Source organism: Dermochelys coriacea, chromosome 20 (genome assembly GCF_009764565.3).
Source record: "Dermochelys coriacea isolate rDerCor1 chromosome 20, rDerCor1.pri.v4, whole genome shotgun sequence".
In the NCBI taxonomy this organism is placed as follows: domain Eukaryota; kingdom Metazoa; phylum Chordata; order Testudines; family Dermochelyidae; genus Dermochelys; species Dermochelys coriacea.
This window is the reverse complement of record NC_050087.2, coordinates 6626947-6637566: the sequence shown is the minus strand read 5'-3', so window position 1 is coordinate 6637566 and position 10620 is coordinate 6626947. Positions and strand designations below refer to the sequence as shown.

Genomic DNA, 10620 nt, shown 5'->3' with positions numbered 1-10620 from the left:
GGCTGGCTGCACCTGAATTTGGTCTTAAAAACCTTGTGTCTCGCCTTTAAATAACAATAAAAATCTACCCCACCCCCCTACTCCAGTCCCACAGGGGCGGCTCCAGCGCAGACCCCTGGGGGGCAGTTCTCGCTCCTGGTGGCCCGGGGCAGCTCCATGCTCCAAATCTGCTTGGGACCCGGTTCCTAGGATAGTGCTTCAGCTGCTGAAAGCGAGGGTGTGGAGAAGCAACTCCCGGGGGGGTCCAGCCCCGCCCAGGTCAGGGGGCACAGGCAGAGGCTGCTGACGAGTCTGGGGATGTGGGGACGGGGGTAGGAGGGCGCTGACCCTCCCTATGGCCAATAAGAACTTTTGCTCTGTGAGGCTGGAGCAGGACAGCAGCTGGGGGGGGCAGGTTGGAACAGCCGTGGGGCAGCATTAGCCCCACAACAGTTCAGTGGAGAGCGCTGGGCTCAGCTGGGGGAAGGGGACTCCCTGGAGCGGGCAGCGCTTGGATCAGGAGCTATCTCCTGCTAGGGTGAGCTGCTGCACTGGCCCTTTGTGCCCCCACGTGTGGTGGGGGTGTCGGAGCAAGTGGGCCCCGCCCCCGAGAGCCTAGTGCATCCCTGCAGTGGAGAGCCCAGTGCCCCAGCATCTTGGCGCCCCGAGTGGCCCAGAGCCCACTCAGGCCTGGTGGAGGCAGCTGGGGCAGGGCTGGCGTCTTTCCTGGGGGCTCCAGGTCCTGCCCCTCATGAATCAGGGGAAGCAGGACGTCCCGCCCTGGCTGTGGGGCTGCGTGTGGGTCCAACCTGCATCTGTCCCTGCCCCAGCCCAGGCCTCGGGAGGCGTGTGCCGGCACGGCTCCAGGCACCCACCTGGCTGAGTGTCCACGGCCCCAGAGGCTCTGCTGGGCCCGGGCACCTCCTCATTTGCCTCCCGCCATGATCTTGAGGTACTGCAGGGCATTGCGGGCAGCAGCGGCGCGGGCGGCGGGGCGGGAGGCGGCTGAGCCGTGGCACACCGTGGTCGGCTGCGTGGACAGCTCCACCAAGCACTGGTACAGGCCGCTCAGGCTCATCTCGTCTGTGGGTAGAGATGGGGCATCAGGGCCGGGGGCGCTGCAGGTTGAGCCCAGGGGGCACGTGGGTGTGAGCACAACAAGGTGTGCCTGGGGGGGCTGCTGAGCCCTGGGGAGTGGGGGGCAGGATGCTCAGGACCAGGGGAGAGGAAGGGACAAAGGGGGATGGGCGGAGCCCCTGAGGTTGGGGGGCAAGGTGCTCAGTCCCTGTTTGGGGCGTGGGGGAGGGCGCTTTTCCTGCCAAGGCTGGCATCAGCAGTAACAGACTCTGGAGGTCACTGCCCCTGCTCCCCACGGCCGGCCCAAGGAGCCACCAGCATACAGCAGAGCTGTAAGGGAGCTGGCGCAGTGCTGGGGAACCCTCGCCCCAGAGGAGGGACAGTGCCGGCCCTCAACAGCATGGTGGAGCATTCCCTTGGGGTCTCTGCCCCTTACCGATGTCCAGGTAGCTGATGTCGAAGCTCTGCTCCTCGGAGAGCTCCTGCAGGAGGCTGCAGAAGCCGGCGTTGAGCGCCCCCAGTGGGTGGCTCTTGAGATGGAGGATCTTCTCGCCGGCCGAGTTGCGCAGCGAGTCCCAGGTGCAGCCCGAGAGCCGGCCCTTCAGGCTGTCCAGCTTGTTCCCCATGGTCTGGAGCGGGGGAGAGAGCATCAGCTGGGGCCCCAACCCAGCAGTGGCCGAGTGGCAAGGTGTTGGGGGAGCACGTCCGGGCCTGGCCTCTGCTTACAAGGCAGATCTCAGAGCTGCACTGCCCAGGGGTGGAAAAAGGGACGCCCTGACGTGGGCACAGCCCTGCCCTCCTAGCACACGGAGGAACCCCCACTTCCGGTGCAGGAGGCTGCGTCTACACTACGGGTCCCACTGGCAGAGCTATGGCACCACAGCTATGCCGTAGGGTAGACAAGCCACTACTTTGAGCCCAGCCGCTCAGCACGAAGGGGCATGTCGCAGGCTGAGCCTTGTAGCCTCCATAAATTGCCCCCACAATCCTACCAGGCTCCTTTGTCTCTAAGCAGCATGATGCACTGCATGCTGGGAGGTGTAGTCTCCATGAGCCACACCCTCCATTAGGGAAGGCAAGGCCCCACTGCCTCCAGCTCCCAGCATGCAATCTGTTGCGCAGCTTATAGTCTCCATGGGCCACACATGCCCCTGCTAGAAGCCCAGACACATGCCGCCCCATTGCCTCCAAGCAATATGGAGCACTGCATGCTGGGAGTTGTAGTTTCTATGGATACACCTCTCCATCAAAGGGTGAGACCCCATTGTCTCTTAGTAGCACACAGAGCACTGCATGCTGGGAGTTGTAGTCCCTATGGACACACCTCCTCCATCAGAAGGTGAGGGCCCCATCTCCAAGCAGCATGCCGGTCCCGCCCTCGCCCACACTCACGATGGAGAACTGGTCCTCCTCCACCTCGGCCTCGCTGCCCTCCCGCTGGTCCATGGGCACATTGTGGATTCGCACCAGCATCTTGGCCGCCGCGTTGCGCTTGGCCAGCTTCTTGGAGGTGCCGCTCCCTGCGGGGGGAGCGCTGTCATCGCTGATGCCCAGAGCCCGTCATGGGCACTGCCTGCCCTCTGTGGAACAGGGGGTTAACTCCTGCGCAGCACAGGGAAGGGCTAGAAAAGGAGCCCTCTGGCTGCACAAAGGAGTCCCCTAGGCCTTGTCTGGGAAAAATCACCAATGGGGGTGTGCCTTCACGAGGTTGGGCTTGAGAGGCACAGGCAGAGCTGGGGTGGGGAAAGCCCAGGGTTGGAACTGTGAGTCAGGACCCTGCCCAGCCCCTCCCTGGCTCCACCTTTGAATGCTGGATTCACTCACCCCCTTTAGGGGCACCATGTGTCTCTGGAATTATTCTGAACACCCCTGTAATCCCCACCCCCACCCCGGGACCCTCTTCTCCCCATGGGAGGTGGAGACGCTCCCATCACCCATGTTGCCTCAGTACATGGCCGGCAGTTACCTATTTCGATGAACCTCTCAACCCGGCAAGTCATGGTGAATTCCTTTCGGTGGGCAGGCCCTGACTCCTGGGTGACGGTGTATTCCGGCAGCCTCCAGCCCTTCTGGACCACCAGCTCCTTGGGGAGGGGGACAACGGGGCATCATGAGAGCCTTGTCAGGATCCTCCTCAGGTAGGGGAGTGGGGGGACCGCCTGACCCCCCCGCTGATCCCAGAGGCAGGCTGGCCCCAGACACAGCTGATGGTGTGAGCACCAGCAAGGCTGGTGCCAGGGACCTGGGTGGAGAGGCCCTCAGCCTGGCACCGTACACCCAGGATAGGACAGTCCCTGATGCCCCTTGCAGGCAAATTCTTACCCAGATACCCTGGCCACTACCATTAAATACCAGGGACTGGAGGAGTGGGTAACTGGCTGAGACAAGTCTGAATCCAGGCATGGTCAGTGCAGACCAACCACCCCCCAGTCCCCTCCCCCCCAGGCTGTCACTTAGTGGCCCATGTGAAGTTTGGGTCTCATTTAGGGCTGTCAAGTGATTAAAAAAATTAATCACGATTAATTGCAAGATTTAAAAAACGGTGATTAATAGTGAGATAAAAAATGAATTGTGATTAATCACAGTTTTAAATCACAGTGTTAAAGAATAATAGAATACCAAGTTAAGTTTATTATAAATATTTTTGCATGTTATTTTTTCTATCTTTTGAAACATATTGATTTCAATTTCAGCATAGAATACAAAGTACACACTGCTCACTTTATATTATTTTTTATTACAAATATTTGCACTGTAAAAAAAAAGTGCAAATCTACAAGTTGAAACATGAAGAGGCATACGAATGTTTAGTGCATCTGGCACATAAATAACTTGCAATGCCGGCTACAACAATGCCATGCAAATGCCTGTTCTCGCTTTCAGGCGACAATGTGAACAAGCAGCAGGCAGCATTATCTCCTGTAAATGTAACCAAACTTGTCTGTCTGAGCGATTGGCTGAACAAGAAGTAGGACTGAATGGATTTGTAGGCGCTAAAGTTGTACATTGTTTTGTTTTTGTGTGCAATTATGTAAAAAAACAAATAATTCTACGTTTGTAAGTTGCACTTTCATGATAAAGAGATTGCACTAAAGTACTCGTATGAGATAAAATGAAAAATATTTCTTTTGTTTCTCTCTTTTGCAATGCAAATATTTATAATCAAAAATAGTAATAGTGAGCACTAGACACTTTGTATTTTGTCTTGTAACTGAAATCAAGATATTTGAAAACACAGAAAAACATCCCAAAGTAGTTATAATAAATTTAAATTGGTATTCTATTATTGTTAAACAGTACGCTTAATTGCAATTAATTGTTTTAATCAAATTAATTTGTTTTGAGCAATCACTTGAGCTAACTGCAATTAATTGACAGCCCTAGTTTCGTTGTTTTTATCATGGTCATGCCTAGAGGTCTCAGATGAGATCAGTCTCATTGTGCTGCACAGACACCAGGTGAGACAGCCCCTGCCCCAGACAGACAAAGGAGGGGAAACTGAGGCATGGAGCAGAGACGTGATTTGGCTGAGATCAGTAGCAGAGCCAGGAAGAGAATACAGGTCTCCAGAGTCACAGTCCAGTGCTCTAGCCAACACCACGTGCATCCCTAAGTCACCATGGCAACCTACCTGCTTGCAGACTGGCTCAGCAGAAGCCATGGAAACCAAGAGCCCAACCCAGGGTAAACTCAAGGGGAGGATGGGGAGTTTGCCCAACAGCGCCTGGGCTGCCCAGTATCTGTGGCTGGGGACAGCCCCTCTGGGCAGAGGTCCCAAGGGGGCTAGGAACCCAAGGACTACTGGAAGGGGTCCTCACATGGCGCAGCCGGCGCTGTGAGACTCACCCCTTAACACCCCCACTCTTGAGGGGCTGAGGGAACCCGAAAGCCACAGGCGAGACACATGGGACTGGGCACACCAGCTGCAGTTTGGTTATTCCAGTGATAATCCCGGGATCTGAGTGCTGCTGAAAGGGGCCAGCTGGACAGCACCAGAGTCCTGTGACCACAGGGTTGGGGATAGCCCAGACAGCCCAAGTCCGCCCCGAACCACCCGCTAGAGGGACCCCTGCCTGCTGAAGCTGCTAATGGAGATGGCAAAGGCTCAGATCCACCCAAGAGCCATCAAACAGCTGTCAGGATTTGGGCCCAACCAACGCGTTCCAGGATTCAAACCAGCTGCTCTGCCCCATCTGGCCACCCGGAGTCTCTGGTATTTGAGGGTGATGAAGCCTTTTGCTTCAATAGCTTTGTCCCCAGCCCAGCCAGCCCAGGCTTACCTGGGGCTCTCCCACTCCCCAAAGTGAGCAGAGGCCCCTGTGCCACGGGGCAAAGTGCCCCGAAGGCACCTACCTGCAGCGCCCCCACGGGGTTACACTCCGACTGCTGGGGCGAGACGGGCGACTTCACCTCCATCGGAGAGCTTCTGAGTGAGACACAAGGGCACCAGTGAAGGGGGCTGAGATGGCCAGCTGGGCTGCTGCCTACAGCCCTCGGCCAGGGAGTCTGCTGGAGGTGCCAGGGGCTTGCGGGAGGGCGTGGGGAGCCACTGGCAGGAGACGCCCAATGGAACTGGGATGGGTGACTCAGTGGAAGGCACTGGCTGCAATGCTCCAGCAGGATGCTAGGGGGTGCTGTGCGCAGGGAGGACAATGGGGGAATCAGGAGGGGACATTCTCCCCTCTGAGTCAGCACTGACTCCAGACCTCCAGCCCGGTGCTAGCAGGCAGTGCCAGAGGCGGTGCTGTTTAGTTGAGCCGTAACAGCGAGGTCCTAAGCACTGGGGGTCACCCGAGTCCCCCTGGCTCTTTTCACAAGAGTTGGGGCACGAATCCCAATTTCGGCAATTCCATTTCGCCGCCCCAAATACCCCTGGCACTTTCTATTACCAACAGGCTCCTTCTTCACTCCCTGCCCTAAACTGCAGTTGTATTGCTGTAAGACACCTGCCATGCTCTGCCCCAGAGACGGCTGCATTGCAGAGATGGGCGACACAACCCAATACTCAAGACATTTGGGGATGAAAGGTGTGGGCGAGACATACATGTCTCTGAGTTCACCAGGCCAGAGGTTTCCCAAGCACAGCCCCCAGCGTGGATTTGAGTGATTTTTGGGTGCCCAGCTTGGGACCCTGAATGTACCATGGCCACCCCTGATGGCTCAAAAACCAGGAGACTGGCTTAAGAATCAGGTGATTTTTAAACAATAATCACTGTTGGGTTCTTACATTTACCTGGTGGTTACTAAACCTTTTGCAGCTTTTCTAGGCAACCCCCAGGGCAAGACACTTAACCAGTTTTTTAATGGAAGCTGAGATTCCCTGTGAAATAACATGACTCCAGGAGCTGGGGCTTTAAGAATAAATACCAAATAGCATGCAGATTGGCAGTACTGCTGATAGGGCCCTGATACCCGAATTCCCACTCGGCACCAGCCTATGGGCCAGTCAGGCAGGGGGACTACATTGCCCACAACCCCTTGCAAAGCGCTCTACTGCCCCAATGAATTCTGCGATACAGAGTCCTCACCAGGCCTCTACTTACAGGCTGAATGGGCAGGAGGACTACATTACCCACAACCCCTCTTGCCCCCATGCATACTGGGATACAGAGTCCCCACCAGGTTCTGAAAACCAAACCCCTTTGAGGTGTCTAAGTTGAGCACCCCACCCCACCAATACAAAACGAGGTGTCCCAAGATCACGCTGGGTGACCTTGGCCCAGAGCCCCTCCCTGTGACTTTCCCTTTTACCTGGGAGAGGCAGCAGGCAAGATGGGCGCTGCGGGGGCCGCTGCGGTGCTGAGCTGAGGAAGGGGCTCTAGGGAGAAAGGAGAGCTTTGAAAATAAAAGGTGACAAACATTAAAGCAGGCTTCGGGCCTCCAAGCGCAACAAGAACCAGCTCTTCCTACCTCTAAACGCTTGGGTGAGGTACCACTTGGGGCCAGGAGAGGGACCGCAGGCACTAGGGATGTTTTAATAATGAATAATACCACCACCCAGCTCTAATGTAGTGCCTTTCATCCTCTGATCTCAAGGCACTTTACAGAGGAGATCGGTACCATTATCTGCATTTTACAGCTGGTGAAACTGGGGCAAAGAACAGGGAAGTGACTTGCTTAAGGTTATCCAGCAGGCCAGTGGCAGTGCCAGGAGTAGAACGCAAATCTCCCGAGGCTCAGTCCAGTGCTCTAGCCCATAGGCTGCACCAGCTGGGGGCCATTTCCTCAGCTGAGATTCTCCATCCCCAACTCTTCCCCCATGCACCCCAAAATCCTCCCTACTCTGACAGGAGCAGAGTGGGGAGTAGAGGGCGGGTTTGGGTCTGGATGCGAGTCTGCAGGTAAAGGATCAAAGAAGTTGAGAAGCAAATTAAGTAAAGCCCCAGGTCCCCCTTCTGCCCCCGCTCACCTGGATTCCTCCGATGCTGCTGGCTCCAGCATATTTCCCCCTTTCAGGAGCTTTAGGGCCACCTCTGCTGCCTTGTGCTTGGCTGCCTTCTTGCTTGGGCCTTGACCTGGAAAGCAGGGTGTCTAGCAGTTAGAGCAGTGGGGGGCTGGGAGTCAGGAGTCCTGGGTTCTATTCCCAGTTGTGTCACTCAGTTGCTCTCTGTGCTGGTGATAGGTCAGCAGCTCCCAAAGCTGACAGCCTCTAGCCCCCAAGCAGGGACAGCACCAGGGCAAGGAACTCTGTCTCCATGGCCCATTCTGCCCTGAAAAGTGGCCCACGGGGGGCTGACAAGTGCCAAGAATCAGGAGGGTTGTTTCTATGGTGGAGGCGCCTGTGCCACTAGGAGCTGGGCTGCAATTCAGCCAACTCCCTCCACCCAGAGACTACCAAACAAGACCTTAAGTGCTAATAGCTGAACTTGAACCCAAGACCTCGAGGCCCTGGGATCCTCCCAGGATGCCCTAGGCATGGTTCAGATTGGGAGGCAAGAAGCTCCAAGTTCCACCCCCAGCCTGAATGGGCCCCATGTACCAGGATGATGACTCCCATCCCCCTCAGAAAATCTTAGTCACCACCCCCTACCCCGGGGAGAATTCTGGCCAAAGCCGCCTCACCCATTCCCCCTCTGCTCAATATAGCGCCACCACCTAGCTCTTACAAAGCAGGTCCACCCACAAGGCTCAAAGCACTTTATAAAGGAACCCAGACTCGAACTCAAGAGTCCTGATCCACAGCCCCATGGCTCCAAGCAATAGTGACACCTTTAATGCAGAGACGCGACCTGTCAGCAGGAGGCAGATCAGGCCCCTCAAGTGGGTGGCAGTGCCAAGGTTTTCCCTTGTTTGGGAGCCATATTTACCCGCCTCCCCCACGGGTTACTGACCGGTGCAGCTGATGTCCCCGACAGTCACTCGGAAGGTGAAGTTGGGCTGATGCGCTTGTCCCTCGGCTTTCAGTAGATCATATACGGGCGTCTTGCCTATTCTTGTCCCATACTCCTGGAGAAGGCTGATCGGGGTCTTTCCGGGATTGGAGGCAAGCATTTGCTCTATACTGTGGCAGGAGACACAACATGGGGACACGGGCTCAGAAACCACCACAGATCAGAACTTGCCCCGGGGTCTTAAACACTCAGGGCTATTCCCGGAGCTGGGAGGGGGAGTTGTGGGGAAAGAGGCAATGGGAGAAGCTCCCCCGCCCACACCAGAGCACCCCACTGATACTGTGAAGGAGTCCCCCAGTAAAGGGGGAGGGCTGTAATGAGAGCAGCTACCCCCTCATCTCATGGCAGTCTCCTTGGTCCCCAGCAGGAGGGGTCAGTGGGATCAGCTACCCCTCGTGATGCCCCCAGTGAAAATCCCCTCAGTACCCAGTTGGGCGGTGGGGCTCAGTGTGAGAAGCCGACCTCCACCCCTGGATGCCCCCCTACGCCTGTCTGAGGATACCCCAGTACCCAGTGGGAGCAGCTGGCTCTATCCCATGATCTCCCACCCCCTGTACCCAGTGGGGCGGGGGGCCAATGGGAGCACAGGTCCCCCCCACCCCCACTGGGATGGTGATGGGAGGAGCTGCCCCCCAGGACCCGCCCCCACCTCCCAGTGGTGCAGTGGGAAGGGGCTGACCCCCTAGGACACCCGGGGGGGGCAGTGGGAGGGGCTTCCCCCACGATCCGCCCCCCCAGCGCCCAGTTTGGGGGGAGCGGTGGGAGGGGCCGCCCCGTTACCTGGGGAACCCGCCACTCTTCTTGGTCCCACAGGCCTCCTCCTCCTCACTCATTCCCTCCTCCTGCCCCACCGGAGCCACCGTGCCTGCAGCCCTGGCTGGGAGCCCCTCTCCGGCCAGCGAGCGCCGCCACCGACAATGGCTGGGGGAGGTCGCCAGCTCCGCCCAGGGATCCCTGGAACATGGAGTCCTTGCCAGGCCCCTCGTCACTGGCCTAGCGGGCGGGGGGACTACATTACCCACAATCCCCGCGGCGCAGCACGGCCCTGCCCCGATGCATCCTGGGAGATGGAGTCAGCGCCACGCCCCTTCAATGAGCCTTGAGGGCAGGGAAGACTACATTACCCACAAACCCGTGAGACGCACCCTGATAGCCCCGACGCATCCTGGGACATTGAGCTCCCGTCTCTGAGCCCTGCAGGCCGGCGCAGGAGAACTATATTACCCACAGTCCACCGCCGGGCGCCCAGCTGCCCTAGGGCTCCCTGGGATTTGTATTTCCTGCTTGCCTTGCCGACAAGGAATGAAATGGGCTGGAGCACTACATCACCCACAGGCCTTTGCGCGCCATAAGTAGGGGAAATGGCAGCCCGGCGGAACGGAGAGATCTCGTTAGCCACAGGCCGGGGTCTGCTGATGTCATTAGAGACGCTCCTGCTGTTCCCACCCACACGTGCCTTCCTTCCAAGGTGATTGGCTGGCCTTGCTCAAATCCCGCCCAGTGTCCAAACCGCACTTTTATTGGGCGATTCGCTATGACCCCGCCCTCCTCGGCCTGTGATTGGTTGGTCCCCCCGAGGTTGTCAAAGGGCGGCTCACATTTACTGCCCAGGCGATGGAGGGAGCGTTACTGAAATGGACCAACTACCTCTCGGGTAACGGCGGGGCCGGGCCGGGGCCCTGGGGCTGCGGATTCCTCTGCCTGGGGGCCGCGGGGGAGACGGACCGTCCCCGAACCGGGCCAGGACCCGGTGACCCTCCCCCCGCCCCCCGGCCGAACCGGGCCAGGTCCCCGTGACCCTCCCCCCGGCCCAACCGGGCCAGGACCCCGTGACCCTCCCCCCGCCCCCCGGCCGAACCGGGCCAGGACCCCGTGACCCGCCCCCCGGCCCCCGCCCGAACCGGGCCAGGCCAGGACCCCGTGATCCTCCCCCCGCCCCCCGGCCGAACCGGGCCAGGACCCTGTGACCTTCCCCCCCGCCCCCCGGCCGAACCGGGCCAGGCCAGGTCCCCGTGACCCTCCCCCCGCCCCCCGGCCGAACCGGGCCAGGCCAGGACCCCGTGATCCTCCCCCCTCCCCCCGGCCGAACCGGGCCAGGACCCTGTGACCTTCCCCCCCGCCCCCCGGCCAAACCGGGCCAGGACCCGGTGACCCTCCCCGCCGAAACCGGGCC

The 10620-nt window shown here is 58.6% G+C and overlaps 2 protein-coding genes across 4 annotated transcripts in view; one reads left to right on the top strand and one right to left on the bottom strand.

The window, feature by feature from the left end:
- Positions 1–650: 650 nt before the first annotated feature.
- TARBP2 (TARBP2 subunit of RISC loading complex) lies at positions 651–9535 on the bottom strand. 3 transcript variants are annotated; one of them, XM_038379345.2, is made up of 9 exons: positions 9228–9535; positions 8388–8557; positions 7466–7571; positions 6808–6891; positions 5410–5482; positions 3023–3140; positions 2449–2576; positions 1493–1685; positions 651–1062 (listed from the first exon to the last, which is right to left on the bottom strand). In XM_038379345.2, the coding sequence occupies exons 1-9, from the start codon at positions 9278–9280 to the stop codon at positions 905–907; spliced, it is 1083 nt and encodes a 360-aa protein (XP_038235273.1). In that variant the 5' UTR covers positions 9281–9535; the 3' UTR covers positions 651–904. The 3 variants fall into 3 exon arrangements, with proteins under 3 accessions (XP_038235273.1, XP_043362660.1, XP_038235277.1); XM_043506725.1 differs by having other exon boundaries at positions 5410–5479; positions 9228–9458; XM_038379349.2 differs by lacking the exon at positions 5410–5482 and having other exon boundaries at positions 6808–6874; positions 9228–9458.
- LOC119846050 (pleckstrin homology domain-containing family A member 3-like) overlaps positions 9501–10620 on the top strand; it is a 19011-nt gene continuing 17891 nt past the window's right edge. The window contains 2 exon segments of the mRNA XM_043506391.1: positions 9501–9581; positions 10026–10101. Coding sequence (XP_043362326.1) covers positions 9501–9581; positions 10026–10101 — 157 coding nt within the window.

What these genes read in the sequence shown, in the direction of transcription:
- TARBP2 (XM_038379345.2), bottom strand. Translation starts at nt 9,280, where the DNA reads ATGAGTGAGGAGGAGGAGGCCTGTGGGACCAAGAAGAGTGGCGGGTTC. An exon ending in AAGAGTGGCGGGTTCCCCAG is followed by an intron (nt 8,558 to 9,227) that starts GTAACGGGGCGG and finishes CTCCTGCCACAG; the next exon opens with TATAGAGCAAATGCTTGCCT. An exon ending in AGGAGGACCAGTTCTCCATC is followed by an intron (nt 1,686 to 2,448) that starts GTGAGTGTGGGC and finishes CCCCCGCTCCAG; the next exon opens with ACCATGGGGAACAAGCTGGA.